Genomic DNA, 21,354 nt, shown 5'->3' on the forward strand with positions numbered 1-21,354 from the left:
ATTAAGAAGTTTGCAGGCAAAGGGTGGCGCAGCTGGCACAGGACTGGGTTAATTGGAGAGATATGGGAGAGGCCTTTGTCCTGAAGTGGACGTAGTCAGGCTGATGATGGTGCAAAGAGTCCCGCAAGGTCGAGCGATAGCTCTGGCATGGCTAGACAGACGGCCCCGACACCTTCTTCCATGGCTAATGCGGCAAGTGCGGCTACGCGACGTTTATATACGCGCCATACATTGAGCCACGTCACGTGACACGAAGTAGCGCCACCTCGCGAAACTCATTCAAGTTGAAATGTCAAAGGTGAAGGGCAAAACGGCAAGCCATCATGGTGGACATGAGGCGCCATGGTGGGCCTTTGGTAGACAGGGTACTTTTTGGGTTCCAACTTGGTTACACCTATTATAGTGGAAAAGCATTCCCAAATCGCCAAAGTCAAATTTTTGCAATGCCCCGCGTCAAATTTTGAAGTCGCCATCCTGTCGGGCACGCTCAGTTATGGTTGGACACCGAGTTTGGCCCAAATCGGCCGAGGTCAAATCTCGGGGGTGAAAAAAAAGGTTTTGAGGAAAGAAAAGGGCGAGCAACTGTCCCACGTGTGACAGTTGCTCGCCCGTTTCTCGGTGGACATCCGAACCGCGCCGTAAGGGAAGGGATAGAGGAGGGAATGAAAGAAGAAAGGGTGGTCCGGGCCAAATTTTGGAAATGATCCGGGCCAAATTTGGAGGCCGCCATCGTGTTGGGCAGGCTGAGTTATGGTCGGACATCGATTTTGGTACAAATTGGCCAAGGTCAAATTTTGGGAGTGGCCCGGTCCAAAGGCTTGCTGTGCCTTGCAGGTTCACACCAAGGTCAAACTTATGCACATCCCAGAGATCGAATTTTGCATCTAGTAGAGCTGTCGCTCTAAAACGTGCCAGCCTGGCTACTTACGGTAAAGAATGAACGGGCGGATCATAGTACAGCTTTAGGCACTCGACGATAATTTGCAATTAGCGCCTGTTTAGCAGCCGCGGTGATTCAGTGGTTATGGCGCTCGGCTGCTGGCCCGAAAGACGCGGGTTCGATCCCGGCCGCGGCGGTCGAATTTCGATGAGGATGAAATTCTAGAGGACCGTGTGCTGTGCCGTGTGAGTGCATGTTAAAGAAACCCACTTATCCACCCAGGCCAATACAGACCCGAACGCTCTCTTTGTGGGGCTCCGAGAGCCAACTTTGACCACATTTTATACCTCTGCCGAGAATTCCAACCACCATCTCGCTGGAACCTCACGGACAAAGAGGGTTGGGAGATCGCGGTCTCCAGTTCCGGACCGGCCTCACAAAGGCGGCTGGTAGAGTGGGCTGGAGAGGTCGCCACACGTCATGGACTGTTGGCCACCACCCGGGATCAAGAGCCAGACCAACCCTAGACAGTGACTCATCCATAAGGCTCATCAATAACGTTTTCACCTACCTACCTTAAAAAAAACCCAGGTGGTCGAAATTTCCGGAGCCCATCACTACGGCGTCCCTCATAGCCTGAGTCGCTTTGGGACCTTAAAACTCCATAAACCATGAAACTATTAGCACCTGTGCTGGTGTTGGGCTTCAGTCTCTTTTTTATTCATTAATTTTATAACCTATAAATGGCAGAACGCAGTAAGGGCTATAAAACCAAGAAGCCAATAGAATATGTGCCGTTTTGCTGTGGAGTTAGTGAAAAACCTTTGAGGAACGTAACTTATACGCAAGGCATGCCGGCGCCTTGCAGGTGCTTGCCGCTGCAACCGTTGCAGTGTGGACGTAGCTCGCTAATTATCCGGTGGTTATCTGTCGCTACCTGATGCTTGACGTTCTTGGGAACGGAAACTCAACACACACGTGCGTTTCCGTACGTAGTTTATTGCAAAAATAAGTTAGAATTTGTTCCAGCCGGCCATGCACTGAGTGGAACATAAATAGCGCATAAATATATGAAAACGTTTTTGATCATAGTCGCTCTGGATGTCTAAGTTGCATTTTCCTCAATTCCGCGTTTCCTGGTTATTTCCACCTGAAAGTAAAAAGAAGAAAACGTCACTCTGCTGGCCAGCCGACCACTTATCGTTAACGCGTCACGTAATTGCACTTTATGCAGCGTCACGTAATTGCACTTTATGCATTACGCTCATGGCATTTCAGAGAATTATTGCTCGAAGGCTGCCACGCGTATGCTGTCTTTTCTGGCCTGACTTCTCTTATCGTCTGGCATGCACTCTGTTGTTGACGTACTCGCGCCGACCTTTGTACAGCCCACTGGAGATTTGCTGTACATAATAATAAAAAGAGGACAACACTGAAGCAGACTGATAAGACTGCGGGCGAGAGAATAGCATCGTAACAAGATAATAGAAAAATTTTAGCAAAAATTGCCGTGGTTAGTGATAGAAACAGGACTGTCGAAGATGGCGTCCGTGCTTATAGCTTAAAGGCGCGTGTTTCTCGAACATGCGCTTCCAGCTTAATGGTCGATTTTGAAAACGCTTGCGCTGGATTGAGTTATTTCATTTTTATTTTTCTAAGAATGCTGTAGCCCTTTATTGAGGGCCATTACAACACACACACACACACACACACACACACACACACACACACACACACACACACACACACACACACACACACACACACACACACACACACACACACACACACACACACACACACACACACACACACACACACACACACACACACACACACACACACACACACACACACACACACACACACACACACACACACACACACACACACACACACACACACACACACACACACACACACACACACACACACACACACACACACACACACACACACACACACACACACACACACACACACACACACACACACACACACACACACACACACACACACACACACACACACACACACACACACACACACACACACACACACACACACACGCGCGCGCGCACGCGCACACGCGCACGCGCACGCGCACGCGCACGCGCACGCGCACGCGCACGCGCACGCGCACGCGCACGCGCACACACGCACACACGCACGCACACACGCGCACACGCGCGCACACACGCACGCACACACGCACGCACGCGCGCACGCACGCACGCACGCACGCGCGCACGCGCGCGCGCACGCGCGCGCGCACACACGCGCGCACACACACGCGCACACACACGCGCACACACACGCGCACACACACGCGCACACACACGCGCACACACACGCGCACACACACGCGCACACACACGCGCACACACACACACACACACACACACACACACACACACACACACACACACACACACACACACACACACACACACACACACACACACACAAAGCACGAAGCAACAACGAAGCGCGGCGTTTCATAGAGGGCTGTAGGGCACTAGCATCGAATCACCGCGCAATTACGACCTGGAGCGCAACGTGTTCTTCCTTTACGGCACCGCCCTTCCTTCCAGCGCATACAGTGAGAGTACGTTCAGTGTAGGTGCTGATCTCTTCACGTGGGAATGTGCGAAAATTACTGACAACTTCTAAAAAGAATTCCTCTTGAAAATTAACAAGTGCCAAAATATCAAGCAAGGCGCAGTAGGTCATTGTATTCCGAGTAAATGTGTGTTACTGGAATAAAAGTTGAAAGGAAAATAAAACAATATACAGCAATCGATAACTTTTCTGTAATTGAGTTAATCTTCTGGGGCTTTGATTGACCACCGTAATCAGTTACATTTCAGGTGGAGTAATTGCATTTGTAATCGGTTACTTATTTTCTGTAAAGTGTACAAGTCTACAATGAATACACACCTTTCATATTACTGACACCAGTCTCGGATCACCACAAGAAACCATGGATATTGTGAGCCGAAACAGTATGAACGTTTTGTGGAATTCATCGTGAGACACGTTCTTACGCTAGTCTAGATTGCACTTGCACGGTGATAACTATTCAGCACCATAATGTTGCATTGGGTGCATCCCCCCCCCCATACCCCCCTTTCCCCTATGAGCATACAGGTTCATCGCCATTCACTGCGTGCTGTATGTGCACTTTTCTCTCCCCTTTTCGCGTTCATCCATTGCAGCCGAAATGCAAGATGACCGAGTACTGTGTGGCGACGGTGCACGTTTAAGAACTGCAGGTGGTCGAACTTAATGCGGGGTCTTAACCTACGGCGCTTCTTTCTTTCTTCTTTCACTCCCCCCTTCATTCTTTTCCTCACGGCCCTGTTGAGGCGTCCGCGAAGAAGTGAGCCAGTTACTGCACCTTTTATTTCCTTGAAACGAATTTTCGTCTATTCCCTCAATGTACGTACAGTTGAGGTGTCCGCCCAGACTGAAATAATTGCTGCGCCTTTCCTTTCCTCAAAAACCTCCTGCTCCTGCGTACTCACCTGCTGAGCCGTTGACTTTCATTTCTTGGGGCTTTCGGCACCTGTGATAGCACAGGCTGACTGCCCATGTTACGGCGAAGGCGGCGTTGATGGCGGCGAACACTACGTAAAGGGGGTCGTACGAGCCCAGTGCATCTCGAACATAACCTGCGAGTGAGAGAAAAATGGAGCCGCAGAAAAAGTCCTGCTCATGCCGTGTACTTTGAACCCTTCGTTTTACGGGTAAAACGCAATTTTAGCCTATTATTGCACCCCTAACCGATTTTTAAAAACTTGGTTCAACCCGATTTTCCTCCCAAAATGCCCCTTCTAGAGTACACACAGGGGCGAGGGAACGAGTTGCGCGTTAACATATAAGTACTATATGAAAGGGCACAGAAAACGTACGTTTCCTGAGCTAAGCTGATGACAAAACACGAATCCGGCGCTTATTCCACAGGAGTGTTCGTTCAACTGGTGGCGTTAAACATCTTTCTACGGTTGTTATTCACGACGCGGCTTATTTGGAGGTTATGTTCGAACAGTAACTTTTAGAAGCAAGAGGCCAGAGCACGGGTATTGGCTCGAATTTATTCGTCATCAAGTATCGAGCCATGTCCACGCTAACGACGTCCTGATCCAGGGCTTAAAATAGCCTCTGTGATGCTTAATGACTGCTTTCGTATTGAAAACTGTTTATATGATGACGCTGACGACGATGGTAGTTTTTAATGGCGCCAGGGCAGCCCTGGCCAAAGAATGCGATGACAGAAGACATTTTCGCCTGCGCAAGGTGGGCCATTTCCCAAGCATTTCGCCCCATATAAGCCGAGCACCAGGCTAGAGGAAAGCCGGCACCCATTGTATCACCTGATACAGGAAACAACAGTGCCCACAAAGACGAACACAACAGAAGAACGAGGCAGGACATGCGCTGGTCCTACGTATCCAGTGGGAACCAACCGGAAACCCGCCCCGAATTTTCCGCATGCGAGGCGGATGTTGATACCGCTAGACCACCGCTACGGTCAAAACCGGTTACATCAACCTTCACCAGGAACTCCGGAAATTTTTTTTGAGGGAGGGGGGGAGGGGGCGACTTCGAGCTTATTGTGTTATTTATTAATTTAACGCTCATTTACATGATAAATTTTATATTTTTATTATTTTTTATTTTTCAATGTTCAATGTTCAAAGGTTGATGCAAACTGTCATGTTGTGACGACGCTCCAGCAGTAAGGAAGACAATGAAAAGGCTTCCAAAACAAACTGTTTAAGCGGCTGACTCGCGCCCATATGGCAGTAAGAACTCCAGGGGGGGGGGGGGGGGGGGCGCTGTCCCCTCCGGAAAAATGTTAGGGGGGTGGGGTTCCTGACTTTCACTAATATAATAAATGGTGAAACGAAAGGTTCACCACCTCACGCTGCGCTTCTGTTTTTGAGGCCGCAAGGTATGCCGTGATTTCCAGGGTAGATTTTCTCTCTAGTAAGTTGCCACATTGAAACTTGCAGCAAGATAGCAACGTTTGGATGTTTGAGGTGCATCTCAATGTTTTAACGCGACATCGTTAAGGAGCTCGTCTCGCAGAAAAGCCGGTGTCGTCGGCGTCGGCGTCTTTGGCCGTGAGCGGAAAATGGCGCATCTCTGTGGACACCAGAACCACGCCGTAACGAAAGGGATTTTAACGCGACAGCGTTAAGGATTGATTGATGGATTGATGAATTGATTGATTGATCAATAGATCGATCGATCGAATAATTGACTGACGGTACCGATTGATTGATGGATTGATTGATTGTTCGATCGATTTTTCCTTCCCTTACGGCGCGATCCGGGTGTCCAGCGAGAAATGTGAGACAGGCGTCATTTCCTTTCCTTAAAAGAAATTGTTCATTTCATTTTCCTACCCTTACGGCCCGGTTCGGGTGTCCGCCGAGATATGTGAGACAGGCGTCATTTCCTTAAATTGTCCAACGGGCCACCCGTCGCGCCGAACGGGCGATGGCGTTCCGTGTACTCCCCGGCAACGCTGCGACACGCTGTCGCGTCTCACTCTTAAAGACGAAGCTTAAGCGTCCTCCAGTTTTTTTTATATTAACGTACTTAAAATGTTTTTTTTTCTAAATAAGATACAAAAGCACCCTTTCGGGCTCTTGTCCACAGAAATCTTCCGCTCACCGACGACGGGAGGCCTCGCGAGGCAAGCGATGCCCGCGATGAAGTTCATGACGCCCAGACTGAGGGGCAGCGATCGCTCGTCGAACAGCTCGGCCACCATGACCGTGCAGGCGAATATGCGACCGCCGCCCGTGAGGCCCGTGAAGAAGCAGCTCGCCATGAGGACCCAGTAGCGCTTGATCACCGCCATGGCGGCCAACGAGCCTGCTTGGATGGCGAAGCTCCCCAGCATCAAGGCTTCGCCGCTTAGTACCTGCAGTGCGGGTATAATAATAATAATAATTGGTTTTTGGTGGAAAGGAAATGGCGCAGTATCTGTCTCATATATCCTTGGACACCTGAACCGCGACGTTAGGGAAGGGATAAAAGAGGGAGTGAAAGAAGAGAGGAACAAATAGGTTCGTAGTGGAGGGCTCCGGAATAATTTCGACCACCTGGGGATCTTTAACGTGCACTGACATCGCACAGCACACGGGCGCCTTAGCGTTTTTCCTCCATAAAAACGCAGCAAATGGAGTTTACTGATCGGAAAGTGCTGTTGGAAGGGCAGAGCAAGCGCTTCGTCTGGTGCACTTCTTCATGCATGTGCGGTTTGCATCTCCCTTTGTCTCGCCTCTAAGCCGTGGTGACTCAGTGGTTATCGAGCCCGGCTGCTGACCCGAAAGACGCGAGTTCGATCCCTGCCGCAGCAGTCGCACTTCGAGGGAGCCGGAATGCTAGGGAGCCGTGTGCTGTGCGATGTCAGTGCACGTTAAAAAACCCCATGCGGTCGAAATTATCCGGAGCTCTCTACTACGGCGTTCCTCATAGCCTGAGTCGCTGTGGGACGTTAAACCTCACAAGAAAAATACCGCAACTACTTATCGCGGAATTCATTCAATTCGTAATGTGTCTGATAATAATTGGTTTTTGGGGAAAGGAAATGGCGCAGTATCTGTCTCATATATAGTTGGACACCTGAACCGCGCCGTAAGGGAAGGGATAAAGGAGGGAGTGAAAGAAGAAAGGAAGAAGAGGTGCCGTAGTGGAGGGCTCCGGAATAATTTCGACCACATGGGGATCTTTAACGTGCACTGACATCTCACAGCACAAGGGCGCCTTAGCGTTTTTCCTCCATAAATACGCAGCCGCCGCGGTCGGGTTCGAACCCAAGGAACTCCGGATCAGTAGTCGAGCGCCCTAACCACTGAGCCACCGCGGCGGGTCGTAATGTGTCTAATGTTGATCTGCGAGGACAAATGGGAATGGCGTGCTAAAATGACATCTGTTGTGCAGTATGTCGTTTGCCTATCCGCAGTTGACACACGTGGAATTACACAAAACATAGACAGACGCGCAAACTCTCATGCACGCACTCAAAAAAAAAAACGTTGCAAGCACGAGCTCTCACGCGCGAGTGCACGCACGCACGCACACACACACACACACGCAAATGCTGCGCCGTCGGCTGTCTGTTCATCTCTTACGCTCCTCGTGATAAATGACTGAAGCGCAAACCCTATAGGGTGTGCTGAAGCAATTAAATATGAAAGTCGACAATGGCAGCTCAGGATGTCATCTAGTTAGATATGCGCGCAACCACTTTATCACCTGATGCTGCAGACGCCGCCCTCATGCGAGCACTGAGGTGCATATTAAACGTAAAACCGACTGTCGTTATTACAGCTACGTTTCTCGAAGTAGGTTTTACTGTAACAGCAGTTTTTTAAAGCACCTTCAGCGTCATTTTTCGCGCATTGTAGGTGTCTCTGCAGCAATGCATTATTGGATTCTACAAACACTATCGCGTACTTCACTGTGCACTTGTTTGCGGCTGATCGTTCTTCGGAACCATGTGCCTCTTCGCAAAGACCTCCGAGTTTCAAACAAGCACCTCGATATAGACTTAATTGCTTTTAAGTCTACCTTTCTGAAGTCGAGTGCACAGGTTATGCGAAGGGAATTATTTTACGACGAGAGCCGTTCTAGGCTAGGAAACGCACCTACCGCGCGTGTGTTCGCGTGACAACACTCGATGCTTGGGAAGTGGAGACAGGTGGAGAAGGAAGAATGAAGAAGACACTGCCACAGGCGATAAAAGAAAAGAGGGGAAGAATGTCCTGATAGAGAAAAAAAATCATGGCCGCCCTGCGTATAGTTAGGCTAAATGCGAATTGGGTGCTTGCAATTCGATTCGGCGATGAGACGTGCAGACTGGAAAGCAGCAAATGTCGCGTCGATAGCGACGAGGAGAAGTGCGCGCCGTGTGCATGGCCTGGCTTGTTCATGCTGGCCTTGGCCAGCTATGATCTCTTCGGGTAGGAGGCTGGTCGCCGCTGCGTTTCGCGCAGCAGGTGCATGTGTGTGCAGTAATAACAGAGTAGCAAGTGGCGGTCGGGATGCAGCCGCCATGCCACCGAAGCGAGTGTTGGATGGCGAGGAAGAAGTCGCTAACAAGCTCTAGGATTGCCCATCCGTACATCCACTCACCGCCTCCTAGAGCTGGGAATGCATAATACCCTGGAAGAAATTACGGAAGCAGTGAGAACGTCCCAAATCGAACGCTTAGCCGGGACCACAACCGGCAGGGCCATTCTAGAAAAACTCAATCTTAGCCGAGATAACAGAACAACCGCCAAAGTTGACATGCTCGGAAAAATTCGAGACAATATAGTTGTACCCCCATTACCCAGGAATATGCATCCTATTCATCACTCAGTGCGCCGGGCCAAGCGGGTAGAGGCGCTAGAGAAACGCTTCCGCTCCTACAAAGACGAGGACGTGGTCTACGTGGATGCCGCTGAGTATGGTAAGAACACGATGACCGTCGCGGTCGTCAATAATAAACAACTCCTCAAAATCAGTGCCTCCATACTCTCGGGTAACTCAGAGACTGCAGAGGAAGCTGCCATAATACTGGCTTGTGTAGGCACAAAAGCGAGATACATCATCAGTGACTCCAAAGTTGCCATACTAAATTTCAGCAGAGGCCGGGTCTCCCCTCTAACGAATACAATTCTAAGCCGTCATGTAATAGACCGGAAAATTACGCTAGTCTGGACACCAGCACATGCATCCCTGCCTGGTAATGAGACGGCCCACGAGTTCGCCCGAGGCTTTTCTTTCCGGGCGGACCCGAGCGAGGTGGTCTTTACAGACAGGGATCGCATGGTGACCTACAGAGAAATTACACAACACTATCGTTTGCAACGAGCTAGACTTCCTCCAGCGGATAGATCCTTGTCCAGATACCAAGCCATCAACTGGCGCCGGTTACAAACTTACACATTTCCAAATCCGGCCCTCTGGAGTCTTATGTACCCAGGGCAATTTTCAGAAAAATGCGCGAACTGCGAACTTAGGGCCACCTTGGACCACATACTATGGGAATGTCCTCATGCTCCCCGGGAGGGACGAGGTATTAACACAAAATATCAATGGGAGGCCTTACTACTGAGCTCCGACCCGGCGACTCAGTTACAACTCGTCCGACTGGCCGAAGCCGCCGCCGAGAGTCAAGACCTTTCGGCCGTCATCTAGGCGGGTAGCCCTCTGGCTACCCTCTTTCTGTTGGATATTAAAAGTTTTCCTATCCTATCCTATCGCTAGCAAGCGCGATCGGTGTGTGCTTTGAACCTGCAGTCCCTGGGAGCTCATGCTTAAAGAACTGTGCACGACAGCCTTGAGCAAAAAGCTCAGTCTCTGCCCCTCTCAGACGAAGGTGGCTTCGCCGGTAGAAATAGTCGAATCGAAGTGCGTAACCCTCCAGAAAAAGAGGGAGCATCGCCTTGGAGGCGTGGCCATATATGAAAAATGCGATAACAGTTAAGTGTGCTCATCACTCAACTTCCCTTTTCTGGTGTCATGAACAGTCTTGGTCAAACGTCTTTAGGCACAAGGCTTTTCACTTGAGCCGCATAATGGTATCATCACGGCACCATTAAAGACCAAAGGACCTTGAAATTCTAGCTAAATGCTTCTGCCCGTGGTAAGAAGCTCGCTGCTTGACGTTTGCTTTGAATGCTATGATACAGCATTCAAGCGACATTTATTCCACTACAAGTGAACGCTGGTGCTTGAAGACTTTTGACGGGCGGTGTATGCTGTTGAATTGCAGTCCACTTGTTTAATCTGAGTGGCGGTGTCCGTGTCACCCATCACATCTAAAGCTAAGCTCAAGGAATTCCTGCTACAAACACTTTGCCTGTTACTGGCCTAAAACAATCTGCTTCTCGTGGCCGGGGATATTAATGTCAATGTGTGTCATGGTAACAATGCGTGGATAAAAGGCTATGGCAGAACAGCTTGGACTGCACATGTATAAAGCTGACGCAAATTAACCACGAACAATCGCACAGTGATGGATTTAGTGCTTGGGCAGAACTTACGCAGCGTCGACTGCAATTAGCACAAGCCTATTTATGTGTGTTGCGCGGTAATAAGTTTTACTGCAGTTTCGCTGCGATTAAGAGTGCTGCAGGATGTGTTCTGCCAGTATGCCTCGTTCGCAGCACAGCTTGAAGCCCATCTTTTGTCGCCGCTGTTCCTCGGCAGGATACGGTGAGGAACGGGAATAGCATTAGAGGCCCCGTTCACGAGAAAATCCGCCGTCTGTCCGTTCGCCCCTATCACTGAAATGCAGGTGGCAACGTGTCCACCATGGCTGATGGCAATGAAATTAGTTCAAATAAATTCAGTGCAGTTGTGACCTGCCCACCGAGGCACTGCGCGTCAGCTCATTGTTCCAGAGCGAGACAGCCTCCCGAAGAAATAAATGTGCAAAAAATGGTTCTTACGGGAGCTCTGAAACAGAGACCTGGGTGTCACAAGCGCCGCTGGTGGCTGTGGTTGAAACAGCCGCCTGCCAGGGCAGTGGAGCAATGCTTAACCATTGCACCACTGCGCCAGTAGTGGTATGATGACAACCCGCGATCTAGGCATCTCTAAAAGAGAAGCATTACTTGAGCGACATCGATCTCCATAGCTATCACATTGTGCTCTTAAGGGTTGTTTGAGATTTTTTTTCATTGTGAAACCAAAATTAGGTCTCCTGGTTGTATGTACTACATCGGTAGTGTAATGCGAGCGCAAGTAGAATAGTATTTCCTTCTAGGTAAATAGGATTAAGACGTCACCTGATAGCACCAGCGCTTGTGCCATCAATTCTTTTTGTCTTTACACGCTTCGAGCTGTGGGTGTGCCATCAGTTGGACAGCTCGCCATGGGAGAACTCAATTCCACTTCCATTTCTGCTCTCCGGAAGCAAATATTGCGCGTGCAGCTCACCTTCGAGTCAAGGATTAACCCGATGCATATCCTGGACACCAGGTCCCCCACGGCGCTAGCGGTGACCAAGGCGACGGCTTCGTATCCGTCTAAGCCGTTGTCGGAGCCAAAGTCGACGGCAGTCAGCAGGACCGACGACAGGACGAAGAGTGAGACTGCCCGCGAGGCTGCCACGTGCAGGTAGGGCACGGTCGCCAATGAACGTAGGTTTCGCCTAAGCCTGGTCGAAAGCGACTCGCTTTTTCCCAGCAGAGAGTCCGCCTCGTGCGGCTGGGGTGCGGCTGTGATGGGCCTGGGAAAATAGCGCGATTTGAACCCGCATTGCTTTGAGCTTACAGACCAAAGCCTTATTGAAAGGATTTTCCCGGCCCATTCTTTCGGGCTCCTTTCATTGGTCTGCTCTGCCTTCAACACAATATAAATACTACTGACGTCATAGGGGAAGCCACAAATTTTAAGCAGGAAAAGGATGAACCGGGCATGTATGTTTCCAATATACACACCCAAGGCTGAAAAATAAATTTCTTCGGCAAGCTCTTTCTTGGTTCTTTATTCTTTATTCAATTTTTACCCCGCTTAGCCCGAAGGCGCTACAGCAGGGGGGTTACAATGATGAAAAAAACACATCTTCATTCATACAGCACACTTGCTGACCTGAAAGGCGATTCCATTCACTGATAGAACGTACACAAGATGTTCTCCTAGCTGTTCTCCTGTCGTGTCTAATTCGCGCAGTATTAACCTTTTTTCTGCAATGAACCAGCTGGCCTGCAAGAACGTTCTACTTCAAAAAATGAATTTGCATACATATTAGTTCTGGTATGGTATTCCGAAATCTTAAAGCAGTGATCAATACAATAAGAGACATAATGGGGCCTGTGTAAATATTTTTCCTTTTGAACGCCGGTTTTATCATGAAATATTTGATACAGCAGTTTAAAGTGCAATTTTATTCTTCGAGCAGAAAGACTTTCCCACTCTAATTCGTTTTTCATGTCGGTCCAGCTATCGCCTCTGGAGTATCGACGTAGGACGAACCTTGCTGCCCTGTTTTGGATTTTTTCAAGCTTATTGCTCAGTGTGGATTGCCATGGGTCCCACACCGCACATGCGTATTCGAGCATGGGTCGAACGTATGTTACAAAAGCAGTTGATTTTAGGTGAGGCGGCGCGTGACCCAGATTTCGCCCTAAAAACTTTAGGGTATTTGCAGCTTTCGCAACCACCGTGTCAATATGTGTATTCCAAGAACAATCGGCCGAGAATGTCACACCCAAATATTGATACTGTGATTTTTGCGTCAGCGCATTGTTGTTGATGGTGTACTGAGATGTTAACTTCGTTTTCTCATACTTGTGAAGGTAACATGAACACACTTTTGGCGTTTAACTTCATTCTCCTACTCAAGCACCATTCAAGAACACATGATAAATCACTTTTAAACTGAGCAACATCACATTCATTTCTAATTCTTCTGTATAAAATACAATCATCGACAATCAGCGGCATATTAGAACCGATCCATGAACAGATGTCATTTATGTCAACTGAACACAAAAGTGGCCCCAGAACTGAGCCCTATGGGACACCCGATGTAACGTCTACAAAACTGGATTGTTCACCATTCAATACCACGCACTGTCAGCGAGACGATAGATAGTTTTTGATCAAGACAAGAACTATACTTTCAGTATTTAGTGCGACAAGTTTACTTAAATGCAAAGAGTGGGAAACAGTATCGAACGCTTTGTTAAAGTTCAGGAAAAGGCAATCTATTTGTCCCCCGTTGTTCATACCAGATGCGATGTCATGATAAAATTCAATCAGCTGTGTTGTGCAAGATAAAACCTTACGGAAACCATGTTGTTGCGAAGCCAGCAAGTTGTTTGTTACTAAGTGTGTCCTTATCTCTTTGTATAGAATGTGTTCCAAATTTTTACATGGTATGGACGTAAGCGAAATTGGTCTATAGTTAACTACATCCTTTTTTGAGCCACCTTTACGAATGGAAACAATATGTGCACATTTCCAGTCGTCTGGAAGGGTACCGGAAGATAGAGACCTGGTGTAGATTACATAGAGATAAAGGGGAATCGTTTCGGCGCATCTCTTTAGAATTCTAGAAATCCCGTCAGGTCCAACTGCCTTACCATCACTAATTTTGTTTAGTAATGCTTCGATTCCATTCACATTTAGCTCTACTGAATTCATAGTCGGGACTGAAATCACGTATGATAATGGACTATAGCTTTGTTTTGGTAAATATACTGAACGAAAGTAGTTATTTATACAAGTGACCTTCTCAGTGTCGTCTAATAGTGACTGATTATTATAGACAATTTCGGTGATTCCAGCTGGCTCTGCTCCGCAGCATTTCATATGTTGCCAGAACGCCTTAGCATTCGTTTTTATTTTACTGCCGAGTTTTTCGAAATATCGCCCCTTAGCTTCCCTTATATTTTCCTTGTATTCGCGGGTTATAGCACGCAGGTTATGAAAGCGACAATTACTTTTAGTTCTCTGGTATTTTAAAAATATATGCCTTCTTTTCCGAACTATTCTTAAGATACGCGCTGTCATCCACGGTTTGTTACGCTTTTTAAGTTTACTCTGCTCGATGCTAGGAATGCTGGCATTGGTAAGCTCCTTGAGTTTTTCTTTAAAGTTATTCCACAATTCCTGAACGTCACAATCATCAGAAATCAAACATAAGAGGCTGGTTATGGCGTAAGGCATGCGTTAGCACATGTACACTTACTGTTCGCTCAAGTTTAACGGTACAGGACCGATTGACAGTGGAATTGTCAGGAAGGTAGTAGTAGTAAGAGGAAAAAAACCGTTACTATTTAAGTTACTCGATAGCAACTCATGAAGTTACTATTGAATGTGGCGTGCTATTAATCATACGAGGGATGCTACGATCATACGCATACTATACTCCAGTTTAACGGCCGTAGCGCAACACAGCCTCACAAGCGAATCACGTGAAGCTCGCGACGGCTCGGCCAAGGCAGCGTTTACGACTCTCTTATTATGAAGGCTGTAAAACGCTAAGTTGAAAAAAGTAGTGGCTTATCCAGGGATCGTTCAAGAACACGAACTAGGGTGACGCGAAGGGCCTCACTCAGACTGCGGTTATACAAGATTACGGTGTGGCGGCTGCAGAGGTTTTTCGAAGCATACGCTAATGTACTCAGATGGCACTAGGGAACGCATCGAACGTGATCGGTTCTCTTTAGTAATTTAGCCATTTTTCGCCATCTCTCTCTGTGTCCTGCTCTGCGTGAGCCTTTGTATTTGAATGCAGAGAGCAGCTGTTGACATCAGCGATTAAGGGTCTGTGCCACACAGGAGAATAACCAAGCAGTGTCAGGTCTGCGGCTATCGGCAGAGACTTTTCTCAAAACTTTCGCAGTGTTTCCTGATGTTCCACGCGAGCTGAAGCGAAGTTTCCTCTTAGTCTCGCAGCGTAACATCAGCAGCGACAACCATTTCAAACTTGCTCAGTGCTAGGAAGAAACGCTCAGCGCTTTTCGGTGTAGTATTAGCGGTCAGCTCATCTATCGGTGGTCGCCGCAGTCGACGGTCGACAGAATAAGTGAGGATTTTCTTTTTTTTTAATTTGAAAGGCAGTTGTTGGAAATGTTTCTCGGATAGTTGCCCATGCCTTCAAGTAGTGCGATAGGGCCTTCAAGAGCTGGCCTAAGGTCCCGTCTAACTAAAGCCTTCTTTGCGGTTTTCGTGTAACCGAATACGCGTATATGCGTGACGCACTACATTAACAACCTGCCTGATAATTTTTCTTAACCTTCTTTGTTCAGCGCCTGCTTTCAGACGCTTACCAATACGACGGAGCTGCAGCTTGCTGTTTTTTCTTGAGGTCTCAGCAAACTGAATTAGTCCTATTTATGTATTTACGAAATAGGCTACAAAACTGAGCTCACGCGATGACAAGTCACCACAGATGGAGCTGCCAATGATAAAAGTTGAGAGCACTCAGGGCAGTTCCATCCAATTATGGAGTCTTTAGTAAAAACAGATTCTGTGGCTCTTCCTGGCCATGTTGAAATTTTTCAGTAGCAAAGTACGCATTTAATGGCGAGAAAATTAAATTTAAAAATTTCCCCTCAAATCGATTATAACTCATGGCGTCGTTACCCAAAGGGACATGTTGGCACCGTTTTGATGCGAAATGGCGGTGTAGCGTAACCTCCGGGATCCGCGCGCAAAAAACTGTGTCGACGCACGCATTTTACTTGCGAAACCCGCCGGTGATGGCGACACCTGCATTTTGTTTTTTTTTTGGTCGTTTCTAGCTTACAAAAGCTATGTTTTCGGTTGGAGTGATCTTCTCGTGATTAGAACGTGTACCGATACAGGCCAGCTTCTATTGCCTCTTCGAGACGTTGCTTGGACTGAAGAGCACGCTTGCTCACCTGGGGATCGTAAGGGACTCGACAAGGCTCTTGGAGCAAGACTGCGCGAATGACGCCGTCTGAAAACTGCTGCCTCGGGCACGCCTGATGTTTGGCAGTGGAGGCATGGGAGCCTCGGAGTCGCCGCCACCGGAGACGCTGCCATCGCTCCGCGGAACCCGGTCGACGAAGATGCAGCCCAAGAGCATGTTCAGCTCCAGGGCGCCCAGTATGAGAAGCGCCCTGCGAAACGCGAAGGCCTGCCTCAGAGCTTCTACGATGAGCGGTGACACGAATCCGGACACGGCGGTCACCACGAAGAGCAGCCCCATGGCCGTGCCCCGGTAGCGGACGAAGTGGCGGGCCACCACCGTGAACGGCACCAACTCCTCGCAGGCCACACCCAGGCCTGTACACGGTGCGGCAGAGGGCTCAGTTCACGTCATCGATACTGCGAGCAGTGCAGTTTCAGTGGTCTGAATAATCGTGACCAAGAAAAAGTACAGAACTGAGCAGACTTGTCGAGAGCGCTGAGGCACTCTACGGCGCAAAAGACGCGAAATTTGATGAAGCTAGGCGTCAGGTTTCACAGACAGTGCTCGCGCTCGATCGCTGCTGCAAGGTGATACAAGCGACAACGGCACAAGCACCGTAGCCGACAGAGCAGCTGCGTTTGAATTTCTCTTTATTCCGCATTACTGTAGGCCGATTCACTTCTGTGAATAGTGAAATACGACAAGATAGGCACGCGGTAGGACTTGAAAGGGAACGCAGTTCTGAACAGTCGTGGTTGTGCCTTTAGCGTCCGTGATGAAATTAAAGAACATCATAATGCATTACTATATGACGAGGTGTTGGTGCAAGTGCTAGGAGAAAAAAATATCTTTCACCAGATAACTGCTTTCGAAAGAGACAGAGAGAAACTGAGTTTATTGCTAACGCATTATTAAGCGCTGACCAAGTCGATGGCATGTTCTATTAACGCCAGCTGATAGTCCTGTTGAGTCGACGCCAGCCCAACCTTTAACTTTAAGCTGCAAGGTAGAGGAAATAGGCAGCCAACTCGCCCTACTGATGGTAAGTTAACTCTCCAAAGGCTATGCACACACACCCTCATCACGGAAGTGGCGGTCGCGCATTTCTACTGCCAGCGGGCAAAGATCGAGGCTAGCTGGGAGTCTATTTTGCATTGCCCAGGGAGACGGTTATAAACGCCCCCTTTCCGCTAAAAGGCTGACTTCTTTGGTCTAAATCTTCTAATAAATGTGGAATTTTATGGTAGGCTCTAATTAATAGTATAGTTGAGTGCAGCGCTTTTCAGTCCTGACTAAAGGAATCCCATGTACTCGTCACTTACGAAGACGACGCACAAACAGAAAACTAAGCAGAATTGCACCACATAAATAAAATATTGTGACATCTGCCAACGATAACACGAACCGACCGAGAAGGCCTCTACGGCTGCAATCTCTTTGGCAAGACGTCACCATTGCTTCATTCACTGTGAAAAACTGTTTTATTTTGGTTTTGCAACAACGCAAACGAAAGGCGCTTGCAGTATTTCGTGACAAAAAGAGGCAAGTAGTGCATTAAATAACGATGCGAAATAAAACCCAACGTGAGGTGTAATATGTGTACATAATAGGAGCGGGGGCAAACGAGCCACTGTTCAGGCCGGGGGAAGAGCTGATATCAAGTGAGCCGCAGGTGCGCGTGCGGACTCACCGTACAGGACGCCGTAGAGGAAAATGACGAGCCCCAGGCTGTTGGCCAGCGCGCAGACCATCACGGGCAGTGCACACAGCAGGGCGCCGGCCACCAGCAGAACCCGGTCCGACAGCCACAGGCCGAGCAGGCCGTACAGTGGACCTACGGGAAGCAGCGTAAGAAAAGCTTACAAAGTGCCCCCGGCAGAGTCGCTGTGGTCTGACGTTTAATGCATATATGAATCCTTGGTCTTGCTGCCCGCTTGCACACCGGATTTTAGAGACCACAGTTCTGCGTCTGCGCTGACGAACGCGAGAATAACAGTCAAACTCGTTTAGATGACAATCTAGTTCCAAGCTCACCTGAACGACAAAAAAAAATTAATGGCGATTACTAGCGTGACAATGCGGACAATGAGTGCTAGCTATGGAGGCACAATCACGTTTTAGTCCCATTTATTCACCGTTTTCTGGTTGTCGCTGACGCACTTCGGGTTTTTGGCGCCTGAGACGAGCGTCTTCGGCCTGACGCTGGTTCCCTGAACCACGGGCGCTCGATCTCTCTCAAGAGCGGCCTTGCCTGAACACTTGGGCGACGGCGATGTTGGTGCGACTTCTCCCAACTTTCGAGCTTGGGCAGCTCGCTTACGCGTTGTGCCCCTGGCACCAGCTTCTGCCTGTTGCTTTCCGTCGATGTGACTGACGCGAGGTCTTCTCCGAGATAGAGCGGCGACACCCATGCGAACGCTTTCCGTCTCAGCGCAAACTTCGGGGAATATACCTCCTTGGTTTGGCGTTAGCAGCGCCACCTGCCTAGGTTGGCAGGTGGAAGGTGGGGAGGGAAATCCTCCTCTTCATTTTTTGGAGATGACGCAAAGGGAGAGAGGATTGGAGGTGACGGGCGGCAAAGTGAATAGAGCGAAATGTTCTCTTCGATGGTTGGGGAGAGGAGGCAGAGAGGAGAAATGGGGGAGAGAAGAGAAAGGGAATGGGGAGGCGATGGCTGGCCTTGTGGCTTGGGCGTCGGCCTCGGCTCGCGGGAGGTGGTTTGGTTCGACACCCACCGTCGAACAAGGATGTGTAAAGGCTTCCCCTTCAGACCAGTTGGAACGCTGGGGAGGCAGTACGAGCCACACGGCGTGGCTCGGAAGTGAATCGTCTGGGCCTAAAATTCTGACAAAGGTTGTACATCCCTTCGAAGAAGACAAGGAAACCGTGGGTTACAGGAGAACTGTTGAAAATAATAACGAACAGAAATCGTAAGTATCAAACGTTCTCTCGAGCACGCGCAGAAGATGCGTTTCATTTATTTAAAAAGATAAGGACCCGATTAATCTCAGCTACATAAAACTAAAAATTGTTATCACCAGCTGTATTCTGCCGTCAGTTCAAGGCGACCTGATATTGCCTGGAAAATTGTATACGATGTCCTTCGTGCGAATAACTCAGTCACAAAAGCTAAGCTAGTCAGCAGCCACGAAATAACAGGAAGAACAGTCGAAGACTATTTTAACAAACATTTTATGAATAACATTTCTTCATTTGGAGATTGTACAGCCACTACTTACGCCGGTTATCCTAGTCAGCTAGGTTAGCGAGGCTATATTTTTCTAGCCTAATGATGCCAATGAAGTTTATAATGTGTACATGAGAATTAGCAACAGCAAAGCGTTAGATATCAACACCATGCTGAAAAAAAAAAAGCCGTTGAAATATATGCCTTAACCTTGTTTTCCCAAACCTGCAATCTTGCATTTGAATGCGGGGTTTTCCCCAGTCGAATGAAAACCGGAAATGTGACTACTTTATAAAGGGACGACCAAAATGTAACGCTAAATTACAAGCCGATTTCAGTTCTGCTTGTGTTTTCCCAGGGCCTAGAAAAGGTTAATTTGTGAATAACTAAGTTTTTTGATACACATGAGGTAATATCTGACTCCGAACTTGTCCGCAAAACGTGTCAGCAAAATGTTTCCACATGATGACGTCACTCTAGATGAATGAACGTGTAACGTTTTAGTGATAATGAGTGATAAATTAATGGTGTTATACGCCGTGATGAAGGTTGATGTCCTCACACTGTTATTAAGTAAGAAATAAGATTTTAATTAGCTTAATAAAGAAAAATAAAGTAATTAGTAAAATAGAACACAACGGAAAGAAAAAGAATGACGTAAGACTGATTAGCGTGACTATTTAAGCGAATTAATTAGTCAACCACGCGACAAGATAACTTTCAAAAATGAAAGTCGCGTGTGAAGGTGATGACGGCATACAAAAGCCACGTGACAAGATCAAAAATTAGTTACGTGTCAAAATAATGACGTCACACCAAAGTCACGTGACGTGATGACTTGCAAACTTTAGAGTGATGACGTCTCGTCAAAGTCGCGTTACAGGATGACGAAAAATTTAGAGAGTGATGCCGTCACACCCGAGCCGAGTCACAATCACTGCCACGGGCAGAGAGAAGAGAGGAAGCATGTCAGGATGTTCTCTGGTTACTGCTTTCAGCGAGGGACATCACACAGCGAGCGAGTGAAGTGATTCGTTGTTGGAGCATCGAGCCCAGGCAGTTGAGCGTTCTTGCGCGTCAGCGTTTGTATAACTCAAGAACAGGAGCGCAAAACGTGCTTTGGTGTTGAACATGCATCTCCAATGCGGATACAAGAACTTCACAAGACCGTCACTTTGAGCCCGCTCATTCATTCAGGCTATTGGGTTCTTTTCGAGAGAAAAAAAAAAGACACCTGTTTACCGTGCCGTAATTCACTGAGGCGGAGCACTGTTTCCGTGGCACGCAGAAGACGCGTCTAAGTTCTCCTAAAGGCACCACTTGGGACGTGCTTGCTCATCTGCATACCAACCTCTCGCACCATGCGTATATAAAAAAAAAAACCATCTGCACGCGCACTGCTAATAAGACCATAATAATCGCATCAAAATTGCGCTAATAAGCTCAATACTTGGTGCGTGCATTATTACTCTTGGACAGGCGTGTAAGCCCTGACCGCCTCCACCGTCGATGGGCTTGAGCGAGGGATCCCCGGCGCCCGGCATACAGTTGCGCAGACAAGCTGTTGAGCCATCTCATTGCCAGGTATGCTCATTTAACCAGGGATCCAGCGAAAGGTTACCGATCGTGGGCTCAAGGCTCCGAGTGCGGCATATTAGGAGAAGCGATTAGTGCAAAGTAGGGCTCTGTCCTGATATTGCACGAAAATCTGCCTGCCAGTCTGTGTAGACTATATATGTACGCAGGGGCTGGAGATAGCTAGCTTTAGCAGAATGCACGAGCTTCTGTGGAGCCCCCGAAAGGAGAAAAACAGCATACAGGCCGGATACCTTAACCAGCCGTAAGCTCAATTTGTGGGAACGCCTTCCTGTAGTAGTATATTGTCCA

At 48.4% G+C, this 21,354-nt stretch overlaps 1 protein-coding gene across 2 annotated transcripts in view; it reads right to left on the bottom strand.

The window, feature by feature from the left end:
- Nucleotides 1-1,834: 1,834 nt before the first annotated feature.
- LOC144125704 (monocarboxylate transporter 12-like) overlaps nucleotides 1,835-21,354 on the bottom strand; it is a 29,537-nt gene continuing 10,017 nt past the window's right edge. Inside the window, exons 2-7 of one of the 2 annotated variants that reach the window (XM_077659336.1) lie at nucleotides 17,971-18,114; nucleotides 16,267-16,654; nucleotides 11,831-12,122; nucleotides 6,566-6,818; nucleotides 4,408-4,554; nucleotides 1,835-2,030 (exon numbers count right to left, since the gene is read on the bottom strand). In XM_077659336.1, coding sequence (XP_077515462.1) covers nucleotides 2,002-2,030; nucleotides 4,408-4,554; nucleotides 6,566-6,818; nucleotides 11,831-12,122; nucleotides 16,267-16,654; nucleotides 17,971-18,031 — 1,170 coding nt within the window. In that variant the 5' untranslated portion in view covers nucleotides 18,032-18,114 and the 3' untranslated portion in view covers nucleotides 1,835-2,001. The remainder of the gene's footprint in view (nucleotides 2,031-4,407; nucleotides 4,555-6,565; nucleotides 6,819-11,830; nucleotides 12,123-16,266; nucleotides 16,655-17,970; nucleotides 18,115-21,354) is intronic. The other variant, XM_077659335.1, reaches the window with a different exon arrangement.

This window comes from Amblyomma americanum, chromosome 3, assembly GCF_052857255.1.
Source record: "Amblyomma americanum isolate KBUSLIRL-KWMA chromosome 3, ASM5285725v1, whole genome shotgun sequence".
NCBI lineage: Eukaryota > Metazoa > Arthropoda > Arachnida > Ixodida > Ixodidae > Amblyomma > Amblyomma americanum.